This window comes from Strigops habroptila, chromosome 1, assembly GCF_004027225.2.
Source record: "Strigops habroptila isolate Jane chromosome 1, bStrHab1.2.pri, whole genome shotgun sequence".
NCBI lineage: Eukaryota > Metazoa > Chordata > Aves > Psittaciformes > Psittacidae > Strigops > Strigops habroptila.
This window is the reverse complement of record NC_044277.2, coordinates 117,161,625-117,186,847: the sequence shown is the minus strand read 5'-3', so window position 1 is coordinate 117,186,847 and position 25,223 is coordinate 117,161,625. Positions and strand designations below refer to the sequence as shown.

The 25,223-nt window shown below is 37.1% G+C and overlaps 1 protein-coding gene across 4 annotated transcripts in view; it reads left to right on the top strand.

Moving 5' to 3' along the window:
* PLXDC2 (plexin domain containing 2) overlaps positions 1–19,648 on the top strand; it is a 266,745-nt gene extending 247,097 nt beyond the window's left edge. For 3 of the 4 annotated variants that reach the window (XM_030491702.1, XM_030491683.1, XM_030491713.1), the window contains 4 exons: positions 33–51; positions 2,798–2,820; positions 4,346–4,506; positions 17,491–19,648. In XM_030491702.1, coding sequence (XP_030347562.1) covers positions 33–51; positions 2,798–2,820; positions 4,346–4,506; positions 17,491–17,607 — 320 coding nt within the window. In that variant the 3' untranslated portion in view covers positions 17,608–19,648. The remainder of the gene's footprint in view (positions 1–32; positions 52–2,797; positions 2,821–4,345; positions 4,507–17,490) is intronic. The other variant, XM_030491693.1, reaches the window with a different exon arrangement.
* Positions 19,649–25,223: the final 5,575 nt, after the last annotated feature.

Below are 25,223 nucleotides of genomic sequence, written 5' to 3'. Positions count from 1 at the left end.
CATAAAACATTTTTGTATCTCTTCTCTCACAGACAGAGATACTAATCTCTGGTAAGTAAACTCTCGTTTATCTCATATCATGAGAGTGAAAATGTATGTATCACAATTTTGATTTGTCATACATATAGCTATCACAACAGAAACTTGATGTAAACCTTAAATTTAGATAACAGAAAGCAATGTGTTTCATTATTTTGCAGACCTCAATGGTTAATGTTCAATAATGAGAAAAAGAATGATGAGAAAGTATCAAAAAGACAAAAACTCTAAAGAGCAGCCCCAGTTTGTACACACCTTTCTTCTGATTAAAGTCAGCATCACAGTCCCCATGGGCTAGGACAAGATTTTCATTCATGATAATTCCTCAAGTTTCTTGGTTTTTCCTACTCCAAAAGAAGCTAACTCAACTGTAACTAGAGACATAACACAATAATACAAAATCAAAGATTATATAGTCTTTATGTGTTTATCATGCAAACAGTATTTTTCTTGTGTTTTCACTTTTATTTTTTAAACAGCATCCCAGCAGGAGAACAGTTATTTCATGTTTGTACTGTGTGCCTTTATATCTGGGGGAGAAAAAAGTTACTTGCTGTTTCTGTCCTGTCATTCAGTACCTAATAAGAAGCAGACTAACCTTGGAGACATTAATATGCTCCTTGGAGACATTAATATGCTCCTTCTGCTTAAATGCTTTATGCTTGTAAGAATTTGGGGAGGAGTTATAAATATGGAGCATATTATATGCAACAATTGCTTTTTTGAGCACAAGGAAAGGAAAGTTTGCGGAAAGTTCCACGGAGAGAGCTCTTTTTTGGAAAGGATTGGTCATAAGACAAATATCCTCCCATGGGTTTAGCCTTGCCTGGAACAGCAGATGTGCTGTGGTAATCTTAATAAAATTTCTGCACCTGAAAGTTTCCAAGTCCTTTTTTTTCATCCATTTCCCTTAGTGCCTTTTTAAAAGAACTGTCAGTTGATTTTGCAGCAGAGAGTATTTTCAAATTTGACAACACTGTTTATTGTCTCAGTGCAAAGAGAATGAAATCAATTTCTCATGAGTATTTGGGCCCTGGGGTCAACGAACTGAATTTCGATTATGGAAATTACAAGTTACTTACACTTGTTGTCATTTAAGAAAAGCATTTCTTGTATGTCATCATTTTTCGCATTTGGCATTCTAATCACTGCATTGATGTCCATGCAGTGCTCTACCCTAGACTAGTAGAAATCTGGGCAGACAGTTGTCACCTGTGTTATTTGGAAGAGACGGTGTTCTCATTTGTAAGTCTGGATGCTAAACACTGAGAAAATATTGGATCAAAGGGGATTAATATGATGGCCTTTACAGAGCAGTTAGGACCTTAACTGAAGTCCAGCTGTTTTTAATATGCAGAATATGATGTTCTGCCTTCAACCATAACATAGTAACAGTACAAATTACTCATTTAGTGCAAATTGGCCTGAAAATGTGTACAAGTGACAAAATAGTTTATGATGCACTGATGTGCTATTGAAGGGAAGAGTAGAAGAGTATGAAGCTGTCAAAAAAGCAATTATAAGACAGACAAACTATGAATCGTCTGCCCCTTCTAGGGAATGGTTACTTCTTAGTAGGGTAACTCGTACAACTAACTGCTCATCAATGGGAATTAATAGCCCAACCCAGAGCATCTACAATAAAGCAGGCCTTTCCTGATGGCCTTTTGATTGCTTAATTTGCATTTGTTTGGTGATTTGAAATATATGTGCAAGTACTAAATATCATTACAGTGCATGAGCAGAAATTAAGACTGGAGCTTGCATGCTTTCATCTATTCTCAGCTGCAAGTGAATAGCTATTTAATAAAATATTAATACCTATGTATTAATTAATTAAATTAATACATTAATTAATAAAATTAATACATTTAATTAATAAAATTAATTAAAAATATTAATTCCTCCATGAATCTTGCACCCTTTGCTATGTAGTGCTACAACTACCAGGAAGTGTTTTAAGTGCCCTTTGGGTGGGAATACATTGAAAACGGATTTCTACATCCTAGGGAATATCTCCTTTCTTTCACTGCAATGTAAAGGATGGCCTAGAAATTTTCCCTGCATGTACTGTGTTAAAAAACAAACAAACAAACAAACAAAAAAAAAAAAAAGAAAAAACCCCACCAACCCAAAAACCCCCAATCAAATAGGGCTGACACTGCTTTTCTTTTTTTTAAACTCTCACATCTGTGTGAACTAAGCTTTAAGTAAACTAAGAAATCCTTTGTAGAATTTAGGCAGGCAGAGGCCTGGTTCTTGGATCCTGTTCGTGCCTAAGCTCCAACTTGATGTCCACAGTCAGCACAATTAAAACTGAAGTTCCTGTGTGAACAGGTACTTATGAACTTTTCAGTGAATAGGAAGATACCTTCAGGCTTAGGCCGTATCTGAGTGTGGGTGCATGCTTGCAATTTTTTCTTAAATTCATTAATGCCTCCCACATTCTAGTTTAGCCTCTCAAATTATCAGATTCTTTTTCTTTATCCTCTGTTTCTGTTACTTAGCTCCCACTCCACAAGCTGTCTCACTGACTTCATGGGAAAGAGCAGAGCATCACTGCAGTGTTTCAGCTGTCCTGACTCATGATTGAGGAAATATGTGCAAAAGCAGGGAAAATGTACATGAATCCCTTCACTTCCCCATAGATTCACTTCCATGTCATAGTTAGAAATATCTCTTGGCTAAGATAATGCATCTTCATTTTCCTTTTTTCCCTATTGTTGCAATGGTGCCATGCAATCTGCTGGGTGACAAGCCATGCCGGCCTTCCTTCATCTGGTGAGAAAAGTGCTGCCATATGTGGATGCATGAGCTAGTACACTGAGATTAACCATTCCTGTTTTCTTTCATTACCCTTGATACAAGGTATTTAACACTATCTAGATCAATAGACCTTTCTTCTGTTATTTTCCAATTCTCTTTTTTAATATTAGCATGGAATGGTCTACTCACAATCTGATGAATAGTAATAAAGCATGTACAGTTGTTGTTGTTACTATTAACAACAATAACAGTAACTTGTTTGAAGTGGTATCCATAACTCAAAAGCTGTTTTCCAAGAACAAATAAAAGGAACAGTCGCTGACCTCACAGACCGTGCCACTCTAAGAAAACCAAACAAATAGTTTAGGGGGATGGCACAATAAAGAGGATGACCACAGAAATAAAAAATTTTCATTATAGTCAGCTTGGCAAACAAGCATGGTAAGAGGAAACTTAAAAGTGGAATTGAAAGAAAATTTCTCATAAGCAGGACCAGAGACAGGTGTTGTATGGGGTAAGGCATGGAGGTGATTTGAAGGATTGCCAGAAAGGCAGAAAGCGGTGGGAATATTAGGAGAATGATATGTTTGTGAAGCCAAATGATCAGTACTCTTCTGGCATATCTTAAACCTAGGGCTTCTGAATTGCTCTTTTGCCTGCAGTAGTGAGTAGAACAGCATTTCTTTTATCCAAGAGGATGCTGAAAAATCATTGCTTATCACCATGTTTGTACTTGCTGTAATATTCCAGGATGTCAAAAGTAGAAACTACACCTGAGCACAGTAGTTGTAGAGATGTTGGCTTTTTCCGCAAGGTTTGCAGTGTTTTTGAAAGACTTTCAGTCACTTGTTTGGAAGCTCTGCTGACAAATTGCTTGTGTGACAGAGACAGCCATCTTTTCTCCTGACGGGAGCATAGCATGAGTGGCCTCTTGGTATGAGATTAGTAAATGAATGGTCTTTTGTAATACTTTGGTATGATAAGTGTTCCATTCAGACCAAGATTAGAAGACTCCAGGGTCATTTAGCATCCATCTGTTACACCTTTGGCTGTCTGATTCAGTTGCACAGAGTGGTTCAAAATCCCTCTCCAAGCTAATAAATCAGGCTTTCATAATGTGTTTAGACCTTACAAGACTTTGTGGCATGTATCAACTTGAACCTTTCAAGAAAAAAAATACAACATTCAAAATGTATTAAATTAGTACTTTTTGTCTGTAGGACAACCACAATAGTTTTATGAGAAATCAAAGCAAAACTCATTAGGAAGATAATTAGGAACTTCAGAATGTCCAGATCACATTCAAAAAAAAGGATATTAATTTTTTAATTGAGTTAGAATTAGTAAAACATTTGGAAATGTCTGTTCATTAAGATTATAAGAATATTTGGTTGTGGGAAAGAGATATCTAACATCTTTTTCCAACTTGGGCTGTGGAAAATGAGTAATGTAACAAGAAAAGCAAATGCTCAATTGCCAGCTGTGAAATGGATTCGATAAAACATAAGTTACTGCGCTAATAAGTGTGCTATTTGTGCAGCTTCCACAGATGACAGTGCGGCAGAGAAGAAAGGTGGAACACTTCATGCTGGCTTAATTGTCGGCATTCTAGTCCTGGTCCTCATTGTGGCTGCAGCCATCCTTGTGACCATCTATATGTATCATCATCCAACGTCAGCAGCTAGTCTCTTCTTTATAGAGGTAAGAGACAAAAATAACATGTTGTTTTACTAGTCCTGTCATTTGGCTAGGATAATTTGGATCTTCAGAATGGAACTTTCTTAACTAAATCTAGAAAGTATTCTTGTGTTAAAAGTGTAAGCATTAAAGAAATGGACGTCTCCTAGAACGTGATGCTGATTTGTTCTAAGCATGCCTGTCACTCAGCTGCTACTTGAACTACCTTTGCTGTTACTTTTAACGTTTTTTACACAGGGCATATACCTAAAAGATATATCTGAAAGATAAAGTTCAGATACCACTCCACCTCTCTTTTCTGTCCTTCATTTTCCTTAAAATAGCATTTTTCCATTAGCTTTTATGTGCACTGGCATTTTATTTTGGGACATACATTTTTTTTCTGTTTTTTTTTCATATAGAAAAATAGAAATTCTGCATTCTTAATTCTTCAGAAGACCTGACTTAAAGTAAGCCTTAGCTAGAAACCTGTGTTAGCTGTTCCATACATTCATTTGCAGAAATCTTTTTAAACTTTCCCTCAGAGTGTGGGAAAGATTATTTTCACTTAATTTTAACATCTAAATCTAGTATCATCTCCTTTTGCTATTTCTATTAGTGGAGAGAGGAACAGACTCTTTTAGGTCATGATCCAACAGACCTATTTGAGACATCTCCTTTAGAATTAGATAAATTACCATTTTTCTCCCTCAAACACAGATAGCTACCTTAGGTGCAGACATCTACATAGCAGATGCTGACATTCAGTCAGCTCAACTCCACTGTACATGACAATATGAGAAAGGAACATTTTGCATAGGTGTTTGATTTTACAAGAAAGTATGAATACCTACACCTACTTGTGGTTTTTTTCAACTCAGCAATGTTCCTGCTAAACGTGAAAGAAAACATTGACTGTTCATAACCCCTACTTGCAGTACTCCCTTATTGTTGAGAGCCTGGACACTTTCTAATGAACAGTAGTGGAGAGGCAGAACCATTGGAAGCATCACTAGGGATGTATCTGGGCATTACTTAAGTAAAAGCCTGGACCATGAAGATATAGACATTCATTCTTTGTGACAGCAGTGTGAATTGAAGTGAGACATGAACATGAACAGAATGATTCATTTCTGAAATCGTATTATACTAGATATACTGCATACATGCAATAGTAGTGACAGAAATCTAAATGCATTATTAATCAATATTCCAAGTTCAAGCAATATAACTGTATTAATCATCAAGGAACAGCATCCACATAATAAAATCGATAGTATTCTTTCTATGCGAAATTTCAAGCCACTTCTCTATTGATATAGGCAAAAAACCCTCCACTGAAGTCCTTGTACAAAAGAGGATTTGTCCCTTTCCTGCTTTTTTTTTTCACACACAGATTGAATTGCTATTCTTTCACTCTAGTAAAAACAAGTTTCTTATCTGCTATGGTGTGACTGAAATGCTAAGAAAATGACAACACCATTTTTTAAGAAGGAGAGAAGAATACCAAATTAAAACATGCATTTATTTATTTATTTTTGTTCTCAGTGTAGTAGTGGCATGTTAATTTATTTTGTTCACTGATATCATGCCAGCACCAGTGCCTTAATGTTTTGTTAAATCCATTCTACTGAATTTAATCATCAGATGGCATTAATCAATCTATGCAGCCAAAGCCTAAAATGTCTTTTAGCAAGCAACGCAGGCTTTTAGAAAAAATAGAAAAACATAATCTTTCTGTTTAAAATAATTGAATAAGGACAGGAGGAAGTAAGTCAGTCAAAATCAAATTTACGTAAAATGTGGTATAAACTACATCCTCTTCTGTTACTAGGAAAACTGTGATCATAGAATCATAGAATAGTTAGGGTTGGAAAGGACCTTAAGATCATCTAGTTCTAACACCCCTGCCATGGGCAGGGACACCTCGCACTAAACCATGTCGCCCAAGGCTCTGTCCAATCTCGCCTTGAACACCGCCAGGGATGGAGCATTCACAACTTCCTTGGGCAACCCATTCCAGTGCCTCACCACCCTCACTGTAAAGAACTTCTTCCTTATATTTAATCTAAGCTTCCCCTGTTTATGTTTGAAGCCATTACCCCTTGTCCTACCACTACAGTCCCTAAGGAAGAGTTCCTCTCCAGCATCCTTGTAGACCCCCTTCAGATACTGGAAGGCTGCTATGAGGTCTCCACACAGCCTTCTCTTCTCCAGGCTGAACAGCCCCAACTTTCTCAGCCTGTCTTCATACAGGAGGTGCTTCAGCCCCCTTATCATCCTTGTGGCCCCCTTCTGACTTGCTCCAACAGCTCCATGTCCTTTTTCTGTTGAGGACACCAGAACTGTAGACAGTACTCCAAGTGAGGTCTCACGAGAGCAGAGGGGCAGGCTCACCTCCTTTGACCTGCTGGTCACGCTTCTTTTGATGCAGCCCGGGATACGGTTGGCTTTCTGGGCTGCAAGCGCACACTGAAGCCAGCTCGTGTTAAGTTTCTCATCAACCAACACCCCCAAGTCCTTCTCTGCAGGGCTGCTCTGAATCTCTTCTCTGCCCAACCTGTAGCTGTGCCTGGGTTTGCCCCAACCCAGGTGTAGGACCTTATACTTGGCTTGGTTAAATTTCATAAGGTTGGCATCAGCCCACCTCACAAGCGTGCCAAGGTCTCTCTGGAAAAGTGTAATGCTTGTGAAGAATTTAGCAGGAATTATTATAAAAAAGTTCTAGGTGTGAAGGGGTGGCCTTTCCCTGTGAGTGACAAAACCACTGGTGCAGTGGTAAAACCACAGAGGGTGGAGAAAGAAATTACTCTGTATTTCAGAACATATCCACAAATTCTAAACTTTAAAGGCATTGTTCGTATCATAAGTGTAGAAGGACAGAATAAGGTAATCCATTCTGGAAATAAAATTGCTTTTAAGGAATTTAATAATTTCTGAAAGGAAAAAATATTTTGACCAATTCAAGAAATAAAGAGTAGAATATTCTTTTATTCATCTGATATATACGATCTCCATGTTTCAAATACAGAGGAGAATGTATCTTCTCAGGCTTGCATTTTGAAACTGAAATATTAAAAAAAATAGAGAGGCATAACTGGTATACATAAGTCACTAACAGAAAAACATTCCTTATTGTATTCGTGCAATTGAAAAATATTTGAGTAAGCTGTTACGGATATCATGGTACCCCACATACCACAGCAGACAAGCTGTCTTATTTATGGGAAATGAATGAAATGTGGATCTAATGAGAAAGAGCTCAAGAGCATTGCCATGGGCTTGGACATGAAATGAGAACAAGCACATAAATATTTCAGAAAATAATATTGTTTTCTATGAGTGTCTTGTTTGATAAAGCAAGTTGCACAGTTAAAAAGATGTGACAGATGGACAGGCAGCTCCCTCATGCAGTTGTCAAAAAAATTACTAGTACGCTGTAGTCTGCCATCAAGTCTTCTGGCCAAATTAAAATCTGCATCAGTTTATCTATCATCAGTAATTAATATATATCTAAGGCTGGGCAAAATAAAGAATGGGCATCCATTTCATTACTGTTTACTTTTAAAGAAAGTGATTTATAGAGGCATCATATTGGCATTAAACATAACATTCATTCAAAACTGTAACATAAATAATAGAGAAAATTCTTTTTACATCTAAGATTCTAGGATGCTGTCATGATTTTGCAGGTAAAACATCATTTTCAGTCAGATTTCATTGGGGGTTTTGGGTTAAGAGCTATGTAAGGAGTTTTGAGTCGATTTGGTTTATAGTCATGATTGGTTACTGAATAAAGAAAAGTGTAATAATATTGAATATTGAATATTGAATATATTGAATATATACATTGAATATTGAATATATTGAATGTATATTCAATATATTGAATAAAAGTGTAATAAATTGATCCCATATCTAAGGCTTTAAGTCTCTTTTTCCCTTGTGTTGTCTGCAGATGCCTCCTAGTATTCACTTGCCACCTCACTTGGGTTTTCACATTATGCATCTCAAAGCCCACTCGTGATGCCCCTCATGTTTGCCACGTAGTGAACTCACCCAGATAAGGATAGCTACACCCACATTTTGACTACACTATTTAAGTTTGTACTCATGTATGCAATCCCTTGTGACACTTCTGAGCACCATTAAATGATATTCTGAGTGCACTAGTTGGTTTAAATAAGCAATACACAAAAGCCTTGAAATAAATGCCATTTATTCCAAAAGCAACTATTGTGTTAGAACAGAGTAACATTATTCTATGGGGGTTTTTACCCTTAATGTCTGAAGAAAATGTTTCCTCTAGTAGTTTTTTAAACAGCTGTTGAGCACAATGCATATGTGCAACCCCACCTGGAACAAAAATAGCTGTTTTGAACAAACAGCTTGAGAAGTCTTGAATGCCAATGCTATTCAATTTGCCCATGATAGTGTATCATTTTAAAAGAATACCATTCAAATAGTTCAATACTTTTTCAAAAAAGTTCCCCTTTTTGTTAAGTGTGTAGAACATTCAAAGAAAAATGAAATGTTTTCCTGTTTCTTCCAGCTTCCACACTATTCAACATGTGTTTCATTGTGTAACTTGAACACTTCTCTGGTGCCCTAAAGACAGAATGAATTATCAACTTTTAAAGTTAAGGCAGTTTCAGTCAAAATTCCAGTGAATGCAGGCTCTTCCTAAAAGCTGAGAATAAATGTTGACTAAAGATTAGCTTGCAGAGTGACGGAAGAAATGTTGCATGCTTTGGTGGTTTGTTTATTTATTTATGGTTATCTGTGTGGTATTTCTCTCCCTTGAATTTGATTTTGTTGCCAGCAAGTTTCCCTTTTGAATCGTTATGTACCTACAGTTGCCTTGATAAATCCTGTGTCTCTTGAGTATACTTTGAACTCACTTGCACTGATTTTTGAAAAGTAGCATACATGTCAAATAGTGTTCTTCGTGTCTTTTTCAACAAAGCAGAAATTTATGTCAGAAATCCAGTTATAACACATTGAGCTACACACTAGCTATTCCACAATTAAAAAGTAATGAATTTATTCACTAACCTGTGTAGTATACTTGCATTCAGGATTTGAGGTTTAGTGGCCAAGCATGATGCCCTAGTGGTAGAGTGGATTGCATGCCTGTGATATAGATCATGGCAAAAGTGATATAGATATCTGGAGCTGAATGTAAATAAAGAAATTCCCAACTGAGTCATATGGATTTGCTCAAAATTCAATAAGCTGGGGCCAAATAACAGTTTTAGTAGTATTTTAGGTTTTATTTCTTCCCTTCTTTTTCTGCATGTCCTTTGTTTCTTATATTTTTAACCCTTATTGATTTGCATTTGTGTGTGAACTTTGGCACTGAGAGCAATTAATGTCCAGGGAACATTTAGTGAGTCAAAAAGCAACGTATAAGGCAGACTGTCTTTTACTCAGATACCTAGTTATCTGTGGTCAGAAGGGTTGCATATGCCATGAGAAGTTTTCATGTGCATGCTTTTTTTTGTGGTTTTGTTACCTTTCTTACTTTTATGTTGGTCCAAGGTCCTTTTAATGTTTGAAACTTACCTCAGCTATCGCGCCAATGCTCTGCCTTTGGAGAACAAAGGCAACATGATCTGGTCACAGCTGAGAAGACAGAAGAGGAATTTCTGGCCAATATGAAGGCAGGGAGTCCGATGTTGTGATGTCTTTTCCCAGCTGGACACAGTGATACCGCTGCCAAACGTGCTTATATAAGACTTGACAACAGCAAAGTAAAATTCTTATGTGGCAGTTCTCCACGGGTAGGGGATTTTGAGGAGTCTAACATTGCAAATTGAGACCATCTTAACCTCAGGCATAGAGCCTGAGACTCTTGTATTCAACTATAGGGACGAAACCAAATCTATGTTATTAAACACACGTAGACTCTGAAGCTGTAAGGATATGAGTGAATTCAGAGGCTGTATATTTCTTAGTAGTTGCTGTGTATGTCTTAATAGTAGTTAGTATGTCACATACTGAAGAGCAGTGTGGGTGTTTGTGGTTAAAAATTATCATTCTTTCAAGTTAAGCTCCCATTTTAAAGGTCACAGTTTTTGCCTTCATGTTCCCACCCTCCTTTCAAGTCTTCTAGAGCTTTATCGTGCTCATTCAGCTGCTTAGAAATACACATGTACACTTACACACACACATGCACATACCTATGTCTTTTTTAGTTGTTTGTTTTACTTCATTTTAGATATTTAAGCTGGATATTTTCAAATGGCCACACAGAGAGTTGAACTGGTGCTGTGGAGCCAGGGAGTGACCTTGGGGAAAAAGAGGAGGAGGAAGAAATGAGCAGCTGCAGATCTTCAGCAAATAAAATAATAGTGCTTGACCAGAGCCTGGGGGATGCACATCAACTCTTCGTGATTTAACCTGAATTATGTCTTTACCAGTAAATTAAATAAGCCTGGGACTGTTTTTTAACATAAAGATCAACCAGCATGGAAGGATCTGCATTCCTGTCACTTAACTCTTCTTAGTCTCACAATAAGGTGACAGCACATTAGCATGGACTGAGGATGGTTCCCAAATTCTGAGCTCTAGCTGAGGTGGTCTGAGAAAGCACTAATTGTTGGATATTCGTCTAACAATTGAGCTGTACAGGGGATTATATTTCAGTATCTGGAAACATTCAGTGGCACACAGATCTAGCAGTAGATCTTCAGATTTTGGCCTTCTGCTGTCTGCTTAGAGGAAGGAAATAAAAGGAGAAAATAGTAAAAAAATCTGGATATAGTTCTTAGTATTTCAGAGCTCAGGGAATTAATGCGTATTTCTGGCTTGTTGTTATACATCTCTGAACATAGCAGCACTTCACAAATAAGAGCCAGCATTTAATCCAGCCCTGTTCTCCATGCACTATTTCCAGGTTTCTGCATTAATGTCACAAATGCAGTGTACATCTCTGAACAAATGAGAAGTAAGAAAGAGACATATTGAAAAAGAAAGAAGGAATTAAAGAAAAATAGTCAGATCCTCAGCTGGCTTAGATAGGTGATGATGCTCACACAGCTCTGCTGCTTTCTTCTGGGATACGGCCCATTGTTTTATTATGTATATAAATTTTATAGGGGATTGTACTTTTAGTTTGAAATAGGCTTGGCATGGTCATCAATTTGGTTTTGTCCAGAAGTCTGGGCTGAATTGTGTTTCATGATGATGATGACTAAAAAGAAGAGAACAAGTATCATTCTTCTCTTCTTTCAAAGTCTTGCAGTGTCCTGGCATTTAGGGTATTGCCATTGATCTTGCTGTCATTGCCTTGTACTGATGGTAAAGTTATTTTTTCCAAAGCTTATCCAGTTCAGCAGGAACCAGCAGCTCAGCAAGGGAAACCTAAATCGGCCACAAGAGAGAAGCACTAAAATAAATAATCAACACTGACAATAAAAGTCAAAGGTGGAGAGAAAGGAGGCATTCTGTTTCGCATCCGTCAGCAGCCAGCTACTTAGATGAACCTAAGACTGCAGAATCATTGCTATAACAAGAATTGGTTTAAATCACAAAGAGATACTTTAAACAAACACTTCTATCAAAAAGAAAAATAAATGATCCTACGGAATCTTAAGTCTAAAGCAATTGTTATTTCAGAACAGTTTCTTCAAAATATTAGATTAACATGGTGTCAGGCAATTGATCTTTTCTTGTTCCTGGAAATACATATCAGAAGTACAGTTATTTGAAGCCTCATCCATTTCTGACTGTGATTTGCCAAATAAATTGGGTGCCTCTAGAAGAGATTAAATATAGATCACAAATTATAACTGCGTAAACAATATTTCGGGTAACTTTAAGCACAAAAATACACGTTATAGCCAAGGTACTTGGTAACAGAAAGATCTTTCCTTGTAATGAGACAAGTGGACAAGTGTCTTAGCCTACTGGGTCTTGATGATATCAGGTTAACTGATATATGTTCACTTAGTAATCGACCTTCCTATAGCTTTTTCTGCAAAAGCAGAAAACTTAATCAATTTGAGTAAGTCATCACAATTTTTTCTGGTGTTTTGTCAATTGATCCAGCATTTGGATAGCTCTGTACATACGTATTTCCAGTTAAGAGAGTTAAATAGGCCTTGTTGACAAAGTGTAGTTAAAGAATACAGCTTTTAAATAGATTTAAATGTATTTATGCCCTTGAATTAGACAAAGAACTTGCCATCAATGGAAATGCAAGATGCAGCCTTCAGTACAAGCAGTGAAACAGTCCTCTGAAAGATTTCAAAGTTTTTAAATTCAGGAAAATAATCAATAGGTAGAGGTGACAAAGTTGCATCAGAGCATTCAGCCTAAAAAGTACTCAGTAATTTCAGCTGTCGTGTAGTTTAGCAGGAAATCAAGTTTGCTAGGGAGCTTTGGGGAGTCTTTCAAGAATGAAAGATTGACCTTCTCATGCTAATTAAATTATTTATACTCATGTAAACTCAGTTTGGAAATAGAATGTGTGCGTGTCTTGGTGAAATCTGCAGTTCAGGTTTACTGCTGAATAGGAATGAAAAGTTGATCCATGCACAAGCACTTTGTGATTTTATGCTGGTTGAAATATCCAAAGGAACAGTTGATAATGTTTTAGACAATTTTCAGAATGAAATGTGTATGTGTGGCAGGGTTGGGGAGACAACAGAGGGACAGATTTTTCGTTATGTTTTCCATTCACTGCTCTTCTGACATTGCAGGTGTGTGCAAAATCATGCTTATTTCATTTTTCTGTACTGAATGAAGGATAGGATGAGGATAGGATATAAGAATATTAAATAAGTAATACATGTTGCCAAGTTCCTCCTGTCCATTACTGACAGGAACTTGTGTTAATGCAGATGTATGAAAGAAAATGTAAGTGCTCCGGGTTACTGCATCTAATAAAGTACACATTATTACAATTGATTTTAATTAACTACCATCTCAGGTGAAAAGTGTTAACTGACATAAATTTTAGACATAGTGTATAATGTCAACGCAAGAATGTCTCCAGAGCAAGGCATGAATCTTCAAATACTAGTATTTCAATGCAACTTTAGACAACTGTTGTCCTCCTGTAGTTGATCTTGTATATTGCTTATGCCTTACAATTTATTTTTCTGTGGCATATATAAAGTAGATTTTATTTCTCATTTATATGTACTCAGTTTATTCTTTTCAGATGTTTTTAAAATCCATTAAAAAATCTTGAATAGATTTTGTATCAGCTCTTTCACTGGAATTCTGAATTGGTCGCTTCCTTTGTTTTCAAGATAGTATTAATTTGAGACACTGATTGGTTTTTTTATCTGTAAGTCAGTGTAGAAATACATAGTTCTTACTGAATTTTCCCTTTTTTCTAAATTGTAGCAGACTGTTCCATTCCTATTTTCTAGTTGCATCACTGGTGATCTGGTAGCTCATAATAGGTAGGAGCCTTGCTGTCAGTAGAAAATAAATGGCTTCACTTTAAATGATCTCTGGACAATTAATACAGGCCTCTAATGTAAAAACTGATGGGTCCTTTTCTGTTCCCTCCCTTTCAATATGATCAAGTTTACTAGAAAATTCTGTGTCAGATACAACCGATATAGCCAAATTTATCTGAAACTTGCCTGTAGTTTTCGACTTGAGCCACTTTTTTCTCTGTTGTTCAGAAGAGTTACTATTCAGCAAAATGAGATGGTCTAAAGCCAGTGGCCTAAAAAAAATAGTCATAGACTGTAGTACTGGAAACCATGTTCATATCATACCGACTGAGGGAGTTTTAGAAAATATTCAAGTAAGTGCACTCAGATACGTATTAAACCTTTCTTTTTTTTAACATGTCTTAATGAGATCATACAATTTTGTTATTTTTATGGATAAAATAGGACCTATAAGGCTCAAAATTCCCTCATGTTGAAATATGTCAGAAGAAGAAACTGCTCAATGACAAGAACACACCTGGAGACCTTTCCGTGTAACAACAGTGAGAAGATATTCCACCCTCCACCCTTTAGTAATCATAGATGGAATCCCCTCCTTTTCAGAGAAGACAAATAGTATCCATTCTGCCTCTGCTTCAAGACCTAGTTAAAAACACTTGGTCTAGACTTAGTATTGCTGTAGGAAGTCAGATATACTGCACTACCACCAACAATGGTGTAAACAGGGACAAGGTAAGAAACATGAAAGTTAGATCTCACTTTCCATGGATTATCCAACTGCTAGTTTCTTTCATTTTATCTTAATTGATCTTCAAATAGAAACTAACTTTTTTTTTATTGTGTGTCATAAATTATTCTTCTGCATCCTAGTCATGTAAGGTCACAAGTGCTTTTCCCTCAGCTTATTTCCTTAAAATAGTGACTCCAAGGAAGATTCAGTCCCTGTTTTCCCACCTTGTAATACACTGAAAGGAAGCAGAAGTTGCAACTCTCCAGACACAGCTCAGAGGATTTCCTCTAAAAGTTCTAATTCCAGAGGAAGAAACATATTTTTTTCCCTGTTAAATTGCATGACAAAATATCCAGCTTGCTTTCTGCCTGTATTATTGCTCAGGTTTTGGCATTTGGGGTTGGGGTTGGTTGGTTTTTGGAGGGTAGATTTTTTTGTATCTTCTTATTACTCTGCTTCTCAGAGAATAAAGGGGAAGAATGCATTAAGCATTTCTTGAGCTGCTTCACCAACTCAAAAAGCTTTGTATCTCCGTGTGTCAATTAAGTTACTTTTGGGTTTACCAATTAAAACTGTGATATCACTACACCTCTTTGGGGGTCGATACACAAGTCAATGAATTGTTAGCTTGTCAGTGCTCTATTCTAAGGCTGGCAACCACTTACATTATCCATATGCACACAAAGAAATTGAAAGTAAATAGACTATCACTAGGAATGGAAAATCTTACCTCAGGCATGACGAGAAACCACAGAAAGCTGTAACTGTAATATTTGGAGTTGACCTTCAAATTTGTTGGTATATTTTTGGAACAACAGCTGATGTTTATGCTGTATGGCATTGTATCATTAGAACTGATCCACATCTGTTCCATATTTCATCATCTGGAAAGGCCAATTAAAAAGCATAGCCAAAAATGATACTTTTAGTTTCTAACAGCAACACAGCAAGGAAGTAGTAACTAATCGTGGCTACATATTAAAATGAAATTAGGGAGCATCTTAATAGATTAAAATGCAGCTCATCGTTATATATTGCCGTTTGACATTGTCTTTAATTATTTTTTCCTACTAGTTTTCCAGTGGTTTCTCATTTCCTCTTTTCATTAGAGACCTCTCAGTCAAATTCTTTTCTCATTTATACCAGTGTAAATCTGGAATAAATCCGTTATATTTAAATGAATCATTCTTGATTTACTTTACTGAATCTGAGAACAGAATATGTCCCTTTTTCTTTCGCAGTAACCAAACTGTCCTTCTTAATTTTGAAACCACTCTGAATCAAGCTTAGTAGAAAAAGGTCTCAAAATTTTGAATAGACTTAAGTTTTCTTATTAAGAAAAGACATCCATCAAAGAGGACAGTGTTCTGCCTTCCTACTTTATAGGAAGGTGCTGAATTGAAAGGCCTGGAATTTTAAATTACTTGTCAAACAGAATTTAACTCTGGGTGCCTCAAAAGTAACCAGATCCTGCAATAGGAGAAAAAGGAACCGGTTGCTTTTATCTTCTTGATGGTGATCACTGGAGAAGACTTCGTGCTGTACCAGCATACACCTGTGTGGTTTGTTAGTAACAAGATTCAGTGGTGCCCCAAGATTTCTTTAGTGGCTGTTGTCCAACAGTCCCAGCATAATGTCATGGCTGTCTCTGCTCTGTGGTCCCCAAAACCACTCCTCAGCAGCATGAAAAATCCTTAATGATCTAAAGGCAATCAAAAAGGGGTATTAAGGGGACAGAAAATCAAATGCAATGTTTATTTTCAGAAGAAAGATGATAAAATCATTTAAAATTTGAACTGTCAATGCAAAAATAGGCTGTAACTTATCTTCATTGTTTCTCCTCTCATTTTCTTGTAATGTTTCTATAAATTCTGCTATATCTTGTAACCCTCCTTCCAAGCAGATCATAGCAGTTGTCAGTAAAGAAATAAGTATCAGCAGATTTGGGAGATAAAATTTTCAGTAGAGAATAATCATTTTAGGAGAGCTTTCTCTGCTAACTGACTTTCAGAAGTATTCCTACTTTCCTGAAAACTATTCCCTTTGACAGAATCTCAACTTGGTCACCCAAAGTCTGAGCCTTCCCAGACATGAAATAGTTTGAAAATACAGGACTTTCAATGTACTTTTCCTTCCCAGAGTCATCATAATCATACAGGAATTGTTTTATCTACCTTAGAAAAGATCTGTTTCTTTTCTCTATTAGCTATTTTTAAAGCAGGCACCAAAGATCCTAGTGGAAATTAGTTACGACTTCTTAAGATCCATGTACCTAAAGGTCATAAAAGTTTATACAAAAATGTTGCTTCTATTTGAACCATCAAGGTAAACTAATGAAGTAGAAATTATGGCACTTGAAATAGAAAGTCAGTATTTTGTCAGTCCTGCACAAGCATGCCAGAATTTTGTTCTAAATAATTATTTTTTTTAAGTACAGTATCTTTCAACTGCTACACATTCTCCAATGGAGTAGAGTATGTTAGCGAACTCCTGTGCAGAACCAGGATGGAAAAGCAGTGGACAGACCCTTTGGGGGGTGGTGGATCAGCAGTTCTTTATATGACAGAATTCACAAATCCACTGATCAACAGTTTTCGACAGGAGATATTTCACCATCTTCATTGCTAAGACTAGTGGTAATTACTTTGTATGTCTTTGAGAACAGTCATCACTTACAAACTTAGAAAGAGGGATTTATTCCTCTGACATTTGTTGCTGCTGAACTGTGCTTCTCCATTTCTGTAACAATTACACAGAGTGGGTTTAAGTATGAGAGACCAAAATTGCAGGGTGTTGTAAAAGTCTTTTATTAATAATTTCTTCACAGTCTGAAAGTTTATTTTCTTGTTGCTGCTGTTACAGCGACGCCCAAGCAGATGGCCAGCAATGAAATTCAGAAGAGGGTCTGGACATCCTGCCTATGCTGAAGTGGAACCAGTTGGAGAAAAAGAAGGGTTCATCGTATCAGAGCAGTGCTAAAAATTCTAGGACAGAACACCAGTACTGGCCTACAGGTGTAAGACATTTACTTTGCTTCTCTTTAAAGAAAAGGAGCCCTAAGCTGCTGTAGCCTGATAGAACGAAGATTTTGGATAAGCTTTGTCCAAGGAGAAAAACTATCTAAGATACCAGACTACCACTGTACAGTATTTTTTGTTAGTGGACTGAGACACAATGGTTCATGCTGAACACTTGTCAGTGGACACCTACGGTATCAAAACTATGGCACAAGTGCCATGTTATTGGCTTTAGGTATGGGGATGCACAGTAATCAAAAATACAATAAAGCTTTGGTGCACAAGGGTATTGCCCTTTGGTTCAAGTGTTCTTCTCTGGTATCTCAAAGACTGAGTGACAAACCTGTACCCTTCCAGTGCAAAGAGCACTGATCAGTCTTCACAGGTTATTAAGAATGGTATCTCAATGCAGGTAAAGAAGAAAAAAAACGAGTTTTCCAATACTTCTATAAGTGGATGCGAAATACACTCACTTTTCAAATCTAAATTAACCTGCTCACCTAACTCGCAAGTCACAGTGTATATGCTTTCTGGAAGTAGTACAATGTTTCTTGTACATTCCTGATTACTATCCTTCTGAACAACTCATGTTATTCAAATTGGTAAGAAATGAAGAAAACAGAGAATTTTCACAATGGTGAAATTATTTTGTGGGAGTTCACGATGAAATCAGGCTGATTTTCAGTTTCAATGTTCACTAAAACTTAATTTTCAGGTTTATTTCAAGGGATGTCTTTCATTCCTGAGCAGTACACTGAAGTAAAGACAACAGATCCTTTTAGCTGCCAGAGATCTTATGGACCATTTCTTAGGCAATGTGATACGAAAAGTAAGATTTTAAACAAATGGGTTTCTATCCTTTGACATTTCATTGTGAGTCCTTACTGAGAAGCACCACAGACTTCAATGCACCCCTTCCGGAGATTCAGATACAAGTGTTATTGAACCCTGCTGATTCATACAGTGATTTTGTTTAATGCACATAGTAGTTGCATAAATATATATAAAAATATATTTTTTTTTATAGCTAACACAAGGCGGGCTCTTGTGACTGTTAAGACTGCATTTTTGTCATCCAGACAAAGGAAATGGATTGCATTATTGCATATTTCCACTGAGTTGTAAAATAATCCTTAATATTAGAATATTTTTATGTTGTGTAGGGAAGGTGGTTCATGTAGTTGCAGTACCATAACCTTTCTGCCTATTGGAACCATTCTTTCTTTAATATCGACCCTTTCCCTCCCTGTACAGGGAAAGACAAGACTATAAATTCACACCATCAAAAGCAGTTACTCCTTTCATGGAAGGGGTTGATACACACTGAGACCTAGATATTCCATGAGGGGTGGGAACCTAAATACTTAGATGATCTGGGCCTAAGCTATTAAAATGGTAAATTCAGGTATTGTATGCACATTTCATTCTAGTCATTGACTATCAAATTTTTTACATACTGTACAAGACATTTGTATCATTTTAAAGTGAGGTATACAACATTTGAAGTTTCAGATCTCAAGCAGTAAAAAAAGGTTGTAGATACCACCTTAATAGTACAGTTATTTACATTTCTTGTTGATGCTTGTATGGTCTAAATTTCATTACTTAATGCTGTTTAAAAAAAAATACAAAAACAAAACAAAAACAAACTATTTTTACTTGTTATTTTGTTCAGTAAATAATACAATATTGTATTTTCTGTATTCTTTTATTTTGGGTAACACACTTTTCATCTGTTTTAAAATATCTAGCGTGAGATTGAAACTGTTCAAAACCTAACCGGTATTAATCTGAAGATACTAACACATTGTCTTGAAGCCTGGTGAAGAGCCTGTGGCAAGTGTTCATTTCAATTTGTGTGGGTCTGCTGAGCCCTGTTTCTAATAGACTGGGATTAAATTGCAGGCTGTTAATTCCAAAAGCAATAACCAAATGTATGCACATATATATAACCGGTGACACTCATTTTTATTAAATAAAAAGGTATCAGTGCACATCACTTAGACATGTATTTAGTGTGCAATACTTATCATTAGTTTTTCTAGGAATCTTGGAAGTCATCAGCTAAGGTTCATTGGCCAAATGAAGCAATTGTAGAGCTTCCATTTGAAGAATGCTGTAATACTGTTTGAAATAATTTTTATTTCAGAGCACATCTTGGCAAATTATACTAAGAAATTTACAAAAATCGACACAGTACTGCAATAAGCTCAAGGAATATTTCAAATAAGCAAAGATGACATATTATTATGGGTTTACAGGTCTGCACTTTGACTGATTTACTCATGCCTTATGTATTTTTACCCATGTATGTAATACACATCATGTAATGGAGCTGACAGTGTTTGTAACATGATTAGACAAACACAACAACAATTTTACAATCTGATATTTTGATTACTTTTGTTTTAAAGCCCTCTTGCATAGATGAAGGGTGATTCTTAGTATTTACAATCTAACTTAAATTTCACACTCCTGCATAAAATAATAGGGTTTTTTTTTTCACTCTTTGTTCACCTCATAATTTGGTGGCAAATTTAGGGAGAGCATTATAGTATACTTTTGATTTTTACCCATGATGTTATATGCTATGGATTATAACACGATGAGTTGCTGGGTTTATTTAGTAAAACTGATAGACATATGCTTATGTCTGATAAGAACAGATATCTGAAGAGAAAAGCTCCTGCATACTAATGGATGTATAGTGTCTCATTGGTGTCTGCTTTGATATATTCTGTGGTATGTTCTATTTATCCCAGTAGGCAAAAGTTAATTAAGTATTCTATTGCTGTTTTGTAATTCCATATGGTTTTCTAATTTTTTAATAATTAAAAATGCCACATTAAAAGTAATACCCATATTAATCTATAGGTGTGATGAAATCCTGAAATTGACTGAGAATCCTATTCTTATCATTTCATAAAGCACCAGGTAATTGATCCAGACTGAAAACATGTCATGTAACTCCCTCTTCAGAGATCCATCTGAAATGTTATTCAGCAGTTCATAAAGAAATTTCCATCTAGGTCTCTGAAACAGTGGCTTCACTAGCATTCCCACTGGTCCTTCATTTGAAAACAATTCAGCTTATTTTGTTTGTTTAAATGCTTACTTACAGAGCCATTTATTATAACAGTTATTTTAACTCTTGATTTTTCCTGTAGGTTTGTGTATCTAATGTATGTAATGATTGCAAGATCTCCCAAAATTATCATTTCTTATTATTTTCCATTTTAGTGTTAAATGTTCCATAACACCTAACACTCTCAGTGCTATGCTTCACCTCATCCTGTTTCACAGAAAAGAGGAAAATTTGAACTACAAGGATTCAAAGCGCATCAGTAAGTATCTCTTTAAATCTCAGTAACATGAAACAAAGAATCGGATACATGTATCACACACAGATTGTTGGAAAAAGACTCTTACATTTGCAAAATTATATTCAGACATTAAGAAATTCTGGAACTGCAGAAGAAGTGGAATTGTAATTTTGCTCCTTTTGCTCCCCTGTGCATACATATAATGATGCAGTCTTATTTAATTGCCTGCTATGTTTCTTAGTGCACACTATGATGCACTGGACATAGAGAATGCAAGCTGTTCGTAAGAAGCAGCTATTCCATATTGTTCTTCTCCTTGCTCTAGTTTAGGTTTTGTTGCGCTTTGTTACATATTGTGCAAACCCTGCTTGGAAGACTTTTTTTTTTTTTTTATCACAGACTTTTCTTCCATAGCCATCATCATGACACTTGAGGGATACATTCACCTTGATTTATTTGTGTTCTGAGCATTCCTGTGAAGGGAAACAATTTTCCAGAGAACACCAATGTGAAATTGTTCTTCCTTTTCTTAGAGTTGCCTTCCTCGTTCTCAACAGTTTCTGCTGCTCATGGTGTAGATGTCTTGTAAGTAACAACCTCCCTCGTTGCACCATTATAATTTGACTTCAGATCAAGTTCATTTTCTGCAAATAACATGTGTGGTGGAATTCTGGGGAAAAAAACATAATAATCACTGTATTTTGAAGAACCGTGCAAGCCAGATTAAATTTTCACAAACTGAACAAAATATTTGACTTTGCAAACTTCACCATTTTTCCTTGGTCAACAGTATTCAAGCCAAAAAACTCACTACACAAGTATCTGAGACAGCTGAATAGTTGAATCACTAGTTTACCATCCAAATGTGGAAAAGGAAGTGGTGAGCCAATTTGCCAGTGAGCAGGGAAGAGATTTTCTTTACAGAAGAGTAATAAGGCTTCCAAGGAAAACGTGACAATATTTCTATACTGTGTTAGAGCACTTCGTGTTGGTTTATGTTCCAGCTCACAGACCATCAAAGGAAAATTTCACTTTGCATACAATGGTTGAAGCAATGGCTATGTCATTATTTTCTGACACCAACCATAAAGCTTTGTATAAAGACAAGATATGGCATCCACCCAGAAGGTACCGCAGCTGCACAAAACCATAGTGCCTACAGCACTATTGTCCATTAGGAGAAGAACTGGAATAGAGCACAAATTCGGTTCAGATCAACATTTTACTGTCAGGGAATTTATTGCTTCCAGTGAGGAGAAAGAATAGCAGCGAGCACTGTTTTCCAGAGTAAGATCATTGGAATCTTTATGTGCACATTCTTGCAGAGAGCTACTTGAAGCTTGAAGCCTAAAAAACTCCAGAATTAATTGCTACTGAGCAATAATGTAGCATTCATCACATTTTAGAGACTTCAGGAACTAATACTTACTACTAGGTTTTTTTATGCATGTAATGGTAAGTTGGCTTTGGGTGTTGTTTTGGGCGGATTGGGGTTTTTTGGAGGAGGAGGAGAAAGGAAAAATGCAGGAAGGGAGAGGTGTCAGTGTTCCCAGATGTTCTCCAGGCAGGGCAAGAAACCTTATGTACAGCCTTGAGAGCATCAGTACCATGTGCCAGTGGCACTGAGTGAGAACACATGAGGTCTTCCTTCATGCCCAGATCCATCATCTAACAATCAGAAATGTCACCAGAACCACCAGCTTTTGTCTAAATCTGCAGGGGTCCATATTTCACCTCATGGAGGGTTTATGTCACTCCTTAGGGAAAAATCCTTGAATTGCTGGCAGCATTTTGAGGTGGAACAGTGTGCTGGTAGTGCTTTATCAGAAGCCAAATATGACAAAGCAGGATGCCCCTTACATAAAACCGGAAGGGACAAATGAGATTAATTTTACCCAGAGCAGCCAACATTTTTGTGGCTGGACCACTGATAAAACGTTTGAGTCTGTGGGCTGAGCCAACCTGTGGGCTGAGCCAACTATGAGCCAACATAATCCTAAAACTAGCCTTTAATTATCAGATAATTGTCAAATCTTAGGAGAGTTTCTTGACTTTTTTTTATTCTTTTTTTTTTTAATAAGTTGGAAACAGTTGAGGATGCCAAGTGGAATAAAGCATCTTTCTGATAGGAGAAGAGTCTCATCTCCTGAAGAAAATTCCACTTGATTTTTCTTCCATATGCGGGTTCTGGTTAATGCAACTGTCTCAAGGTTTTTTCCTGTTATTGACTGAATTCTATCCATACATTCATCCATTCTGGATTTCTTGGAAATTTTTTGTTTAGACATTTTTGTCAAACTAGTGGCCTATTCAGTGGAAAACTTGTCCCAGACAATTTTTTTAAAGCAGGCCTCATGACATTACTCCTAATTGCACCCATTTAACTAAGCAGATATTTTTGCCCAATTAACTAATACAGATGCCTGATGTCTCTATTGTCTCTCTGGGAAGATAGTGGTTAGGGATATTAATTAAAATCTTCCTATGAAGTTTGCATTATTTCCTTTGGCGTAGCTCTTTTTCAAAAAACAAAAAGGCCATTTTATTGTTAATGTTAGTTTGAAAGAAACTTAGTTTATTGACTGTGTTTCCTCAAACACCTAGAAGCTCTTAGTAATAACTCACTTGTGCCTGTCTAGCTTTGTTTGGGCTGCTGTTTTTATTACTACATCTCTTTTTTTTTTTTTAGTTTCAATAGGAGGCATTAAATTTTGTTTTGGGAGGTAGCAAACGGTACTCTAATCTGATTGTCACATCTGACTACACATCAGCAATGGTGTCCTTTTATCTGAGATTTTCAATTTAAAGCTTTTCAGCTCTGGCTTGCCTACAAGGATGTCAGGATCACACCACAACCACACACCCTTTTTCAGTGACAAAATGCAGCTTTCCAAAGGAATAAAATGGTGTGCCTGTCATAGATGTGTGGGCATTTTCATAATGGCCTGTTTCCAGAAGGAATCCTGTTCCTAGAGATGACTCTGGCAGTCTAGATTAAAAACGGAGTGTGACTGAAAATAACAAACTCTTTAAAACATAAACCATGTGCAGTTGCAGTGTCGCTGGATGAAATTACCTCCAGTGTTCACCAGTCTCCAGGCTGCGGTCTCACCCCTGCCACAGCCCCTCTCCAACATAGGCTATGGGATGGGAAGAAGGCAGGGTAAGAGATGCTTGAAGGACTGCAGGTGCTGTTCCTGTCCAGAGAGCAAAGAGACAGTGGGCACCTTGCTTAGACTTCCACTCTCCAGAGGAAGAGGGTGCCACCTTGTGCCACCCCCTGCCTTGTCAGTGCTGAGTATGAGCAAAGGATCTCCTCAGCAGCCCCATGAGGAAAGCGTGGCAGGGTGAGATTGGAAGCGTGAGCACAGCCTTGTTTCTGTGCAGGACGGCACCCTGTAGCTGTGCATATGCATGCTTGCACCCCCTCACACTCACCCACTTCTTCCAGCTGCTGTCAACAATGCAGTTTGGGTTTCAAATGTTTTCTCAGTGCAGGGCCTAGAGAAGTGAACAATGGGGCTAATACAAACCCAAGAGCACTCTATTACCATAAAAGAAAATACGAAGTCGTTTCACTCTGCATCTCCAGCAGCACCAATGTGCATCCTGCTGTGAGGTCCTGACTTTGTCCTCCTCTCCTGAGGTGCAGAGGAGGATGTTAATGAAAGGTGGCAAGTGCTTGGGGCTTTACTTGACCTTGAGGCTTCCGCCTAGAGGGAACCAGACATGACAAGAAGCCTGGAGGGAGCTGACAATCAAGCTCCCATCCCCAGTTCAGAAAAGATGCAAGGTTCTTTGCACCCAAAAGAGTGAGTGAGCATGCAATGGGATTAGTCGGTGCTCAACTGTGCAAGGTCTATGCCAAGGGGTGAAGTGTGTGCTGTGTCCTGGATTCTGCTCTAGAGGTGGCGTTTGAACTTGTAGACACAGGAAGCAGTTTCAGGTTGTGGCTCTGACTCAAATACACACTTAAATCAGGCGGGCTGGACTCCCAAAATCAGTAAGACATTGATTTTTCATACATATACTGCTATTCTACTAGCAACAGCCTAGGCATAAAACACCCTTGCCTTGTACACCATGTAATTTTTCATCGGCATTCTCCTCAGGAATACAGGCCTACAGTATATAGATTAATGTATGTGTTTCCTTGGGAACACTTGCTTGGGAATTTAGTTCCTGGAGCTGATGTGGAAATACTCTGCAACACTTCATGCTGTTCCCTGAGGAATTTAAAGCATTACTGAAGGAT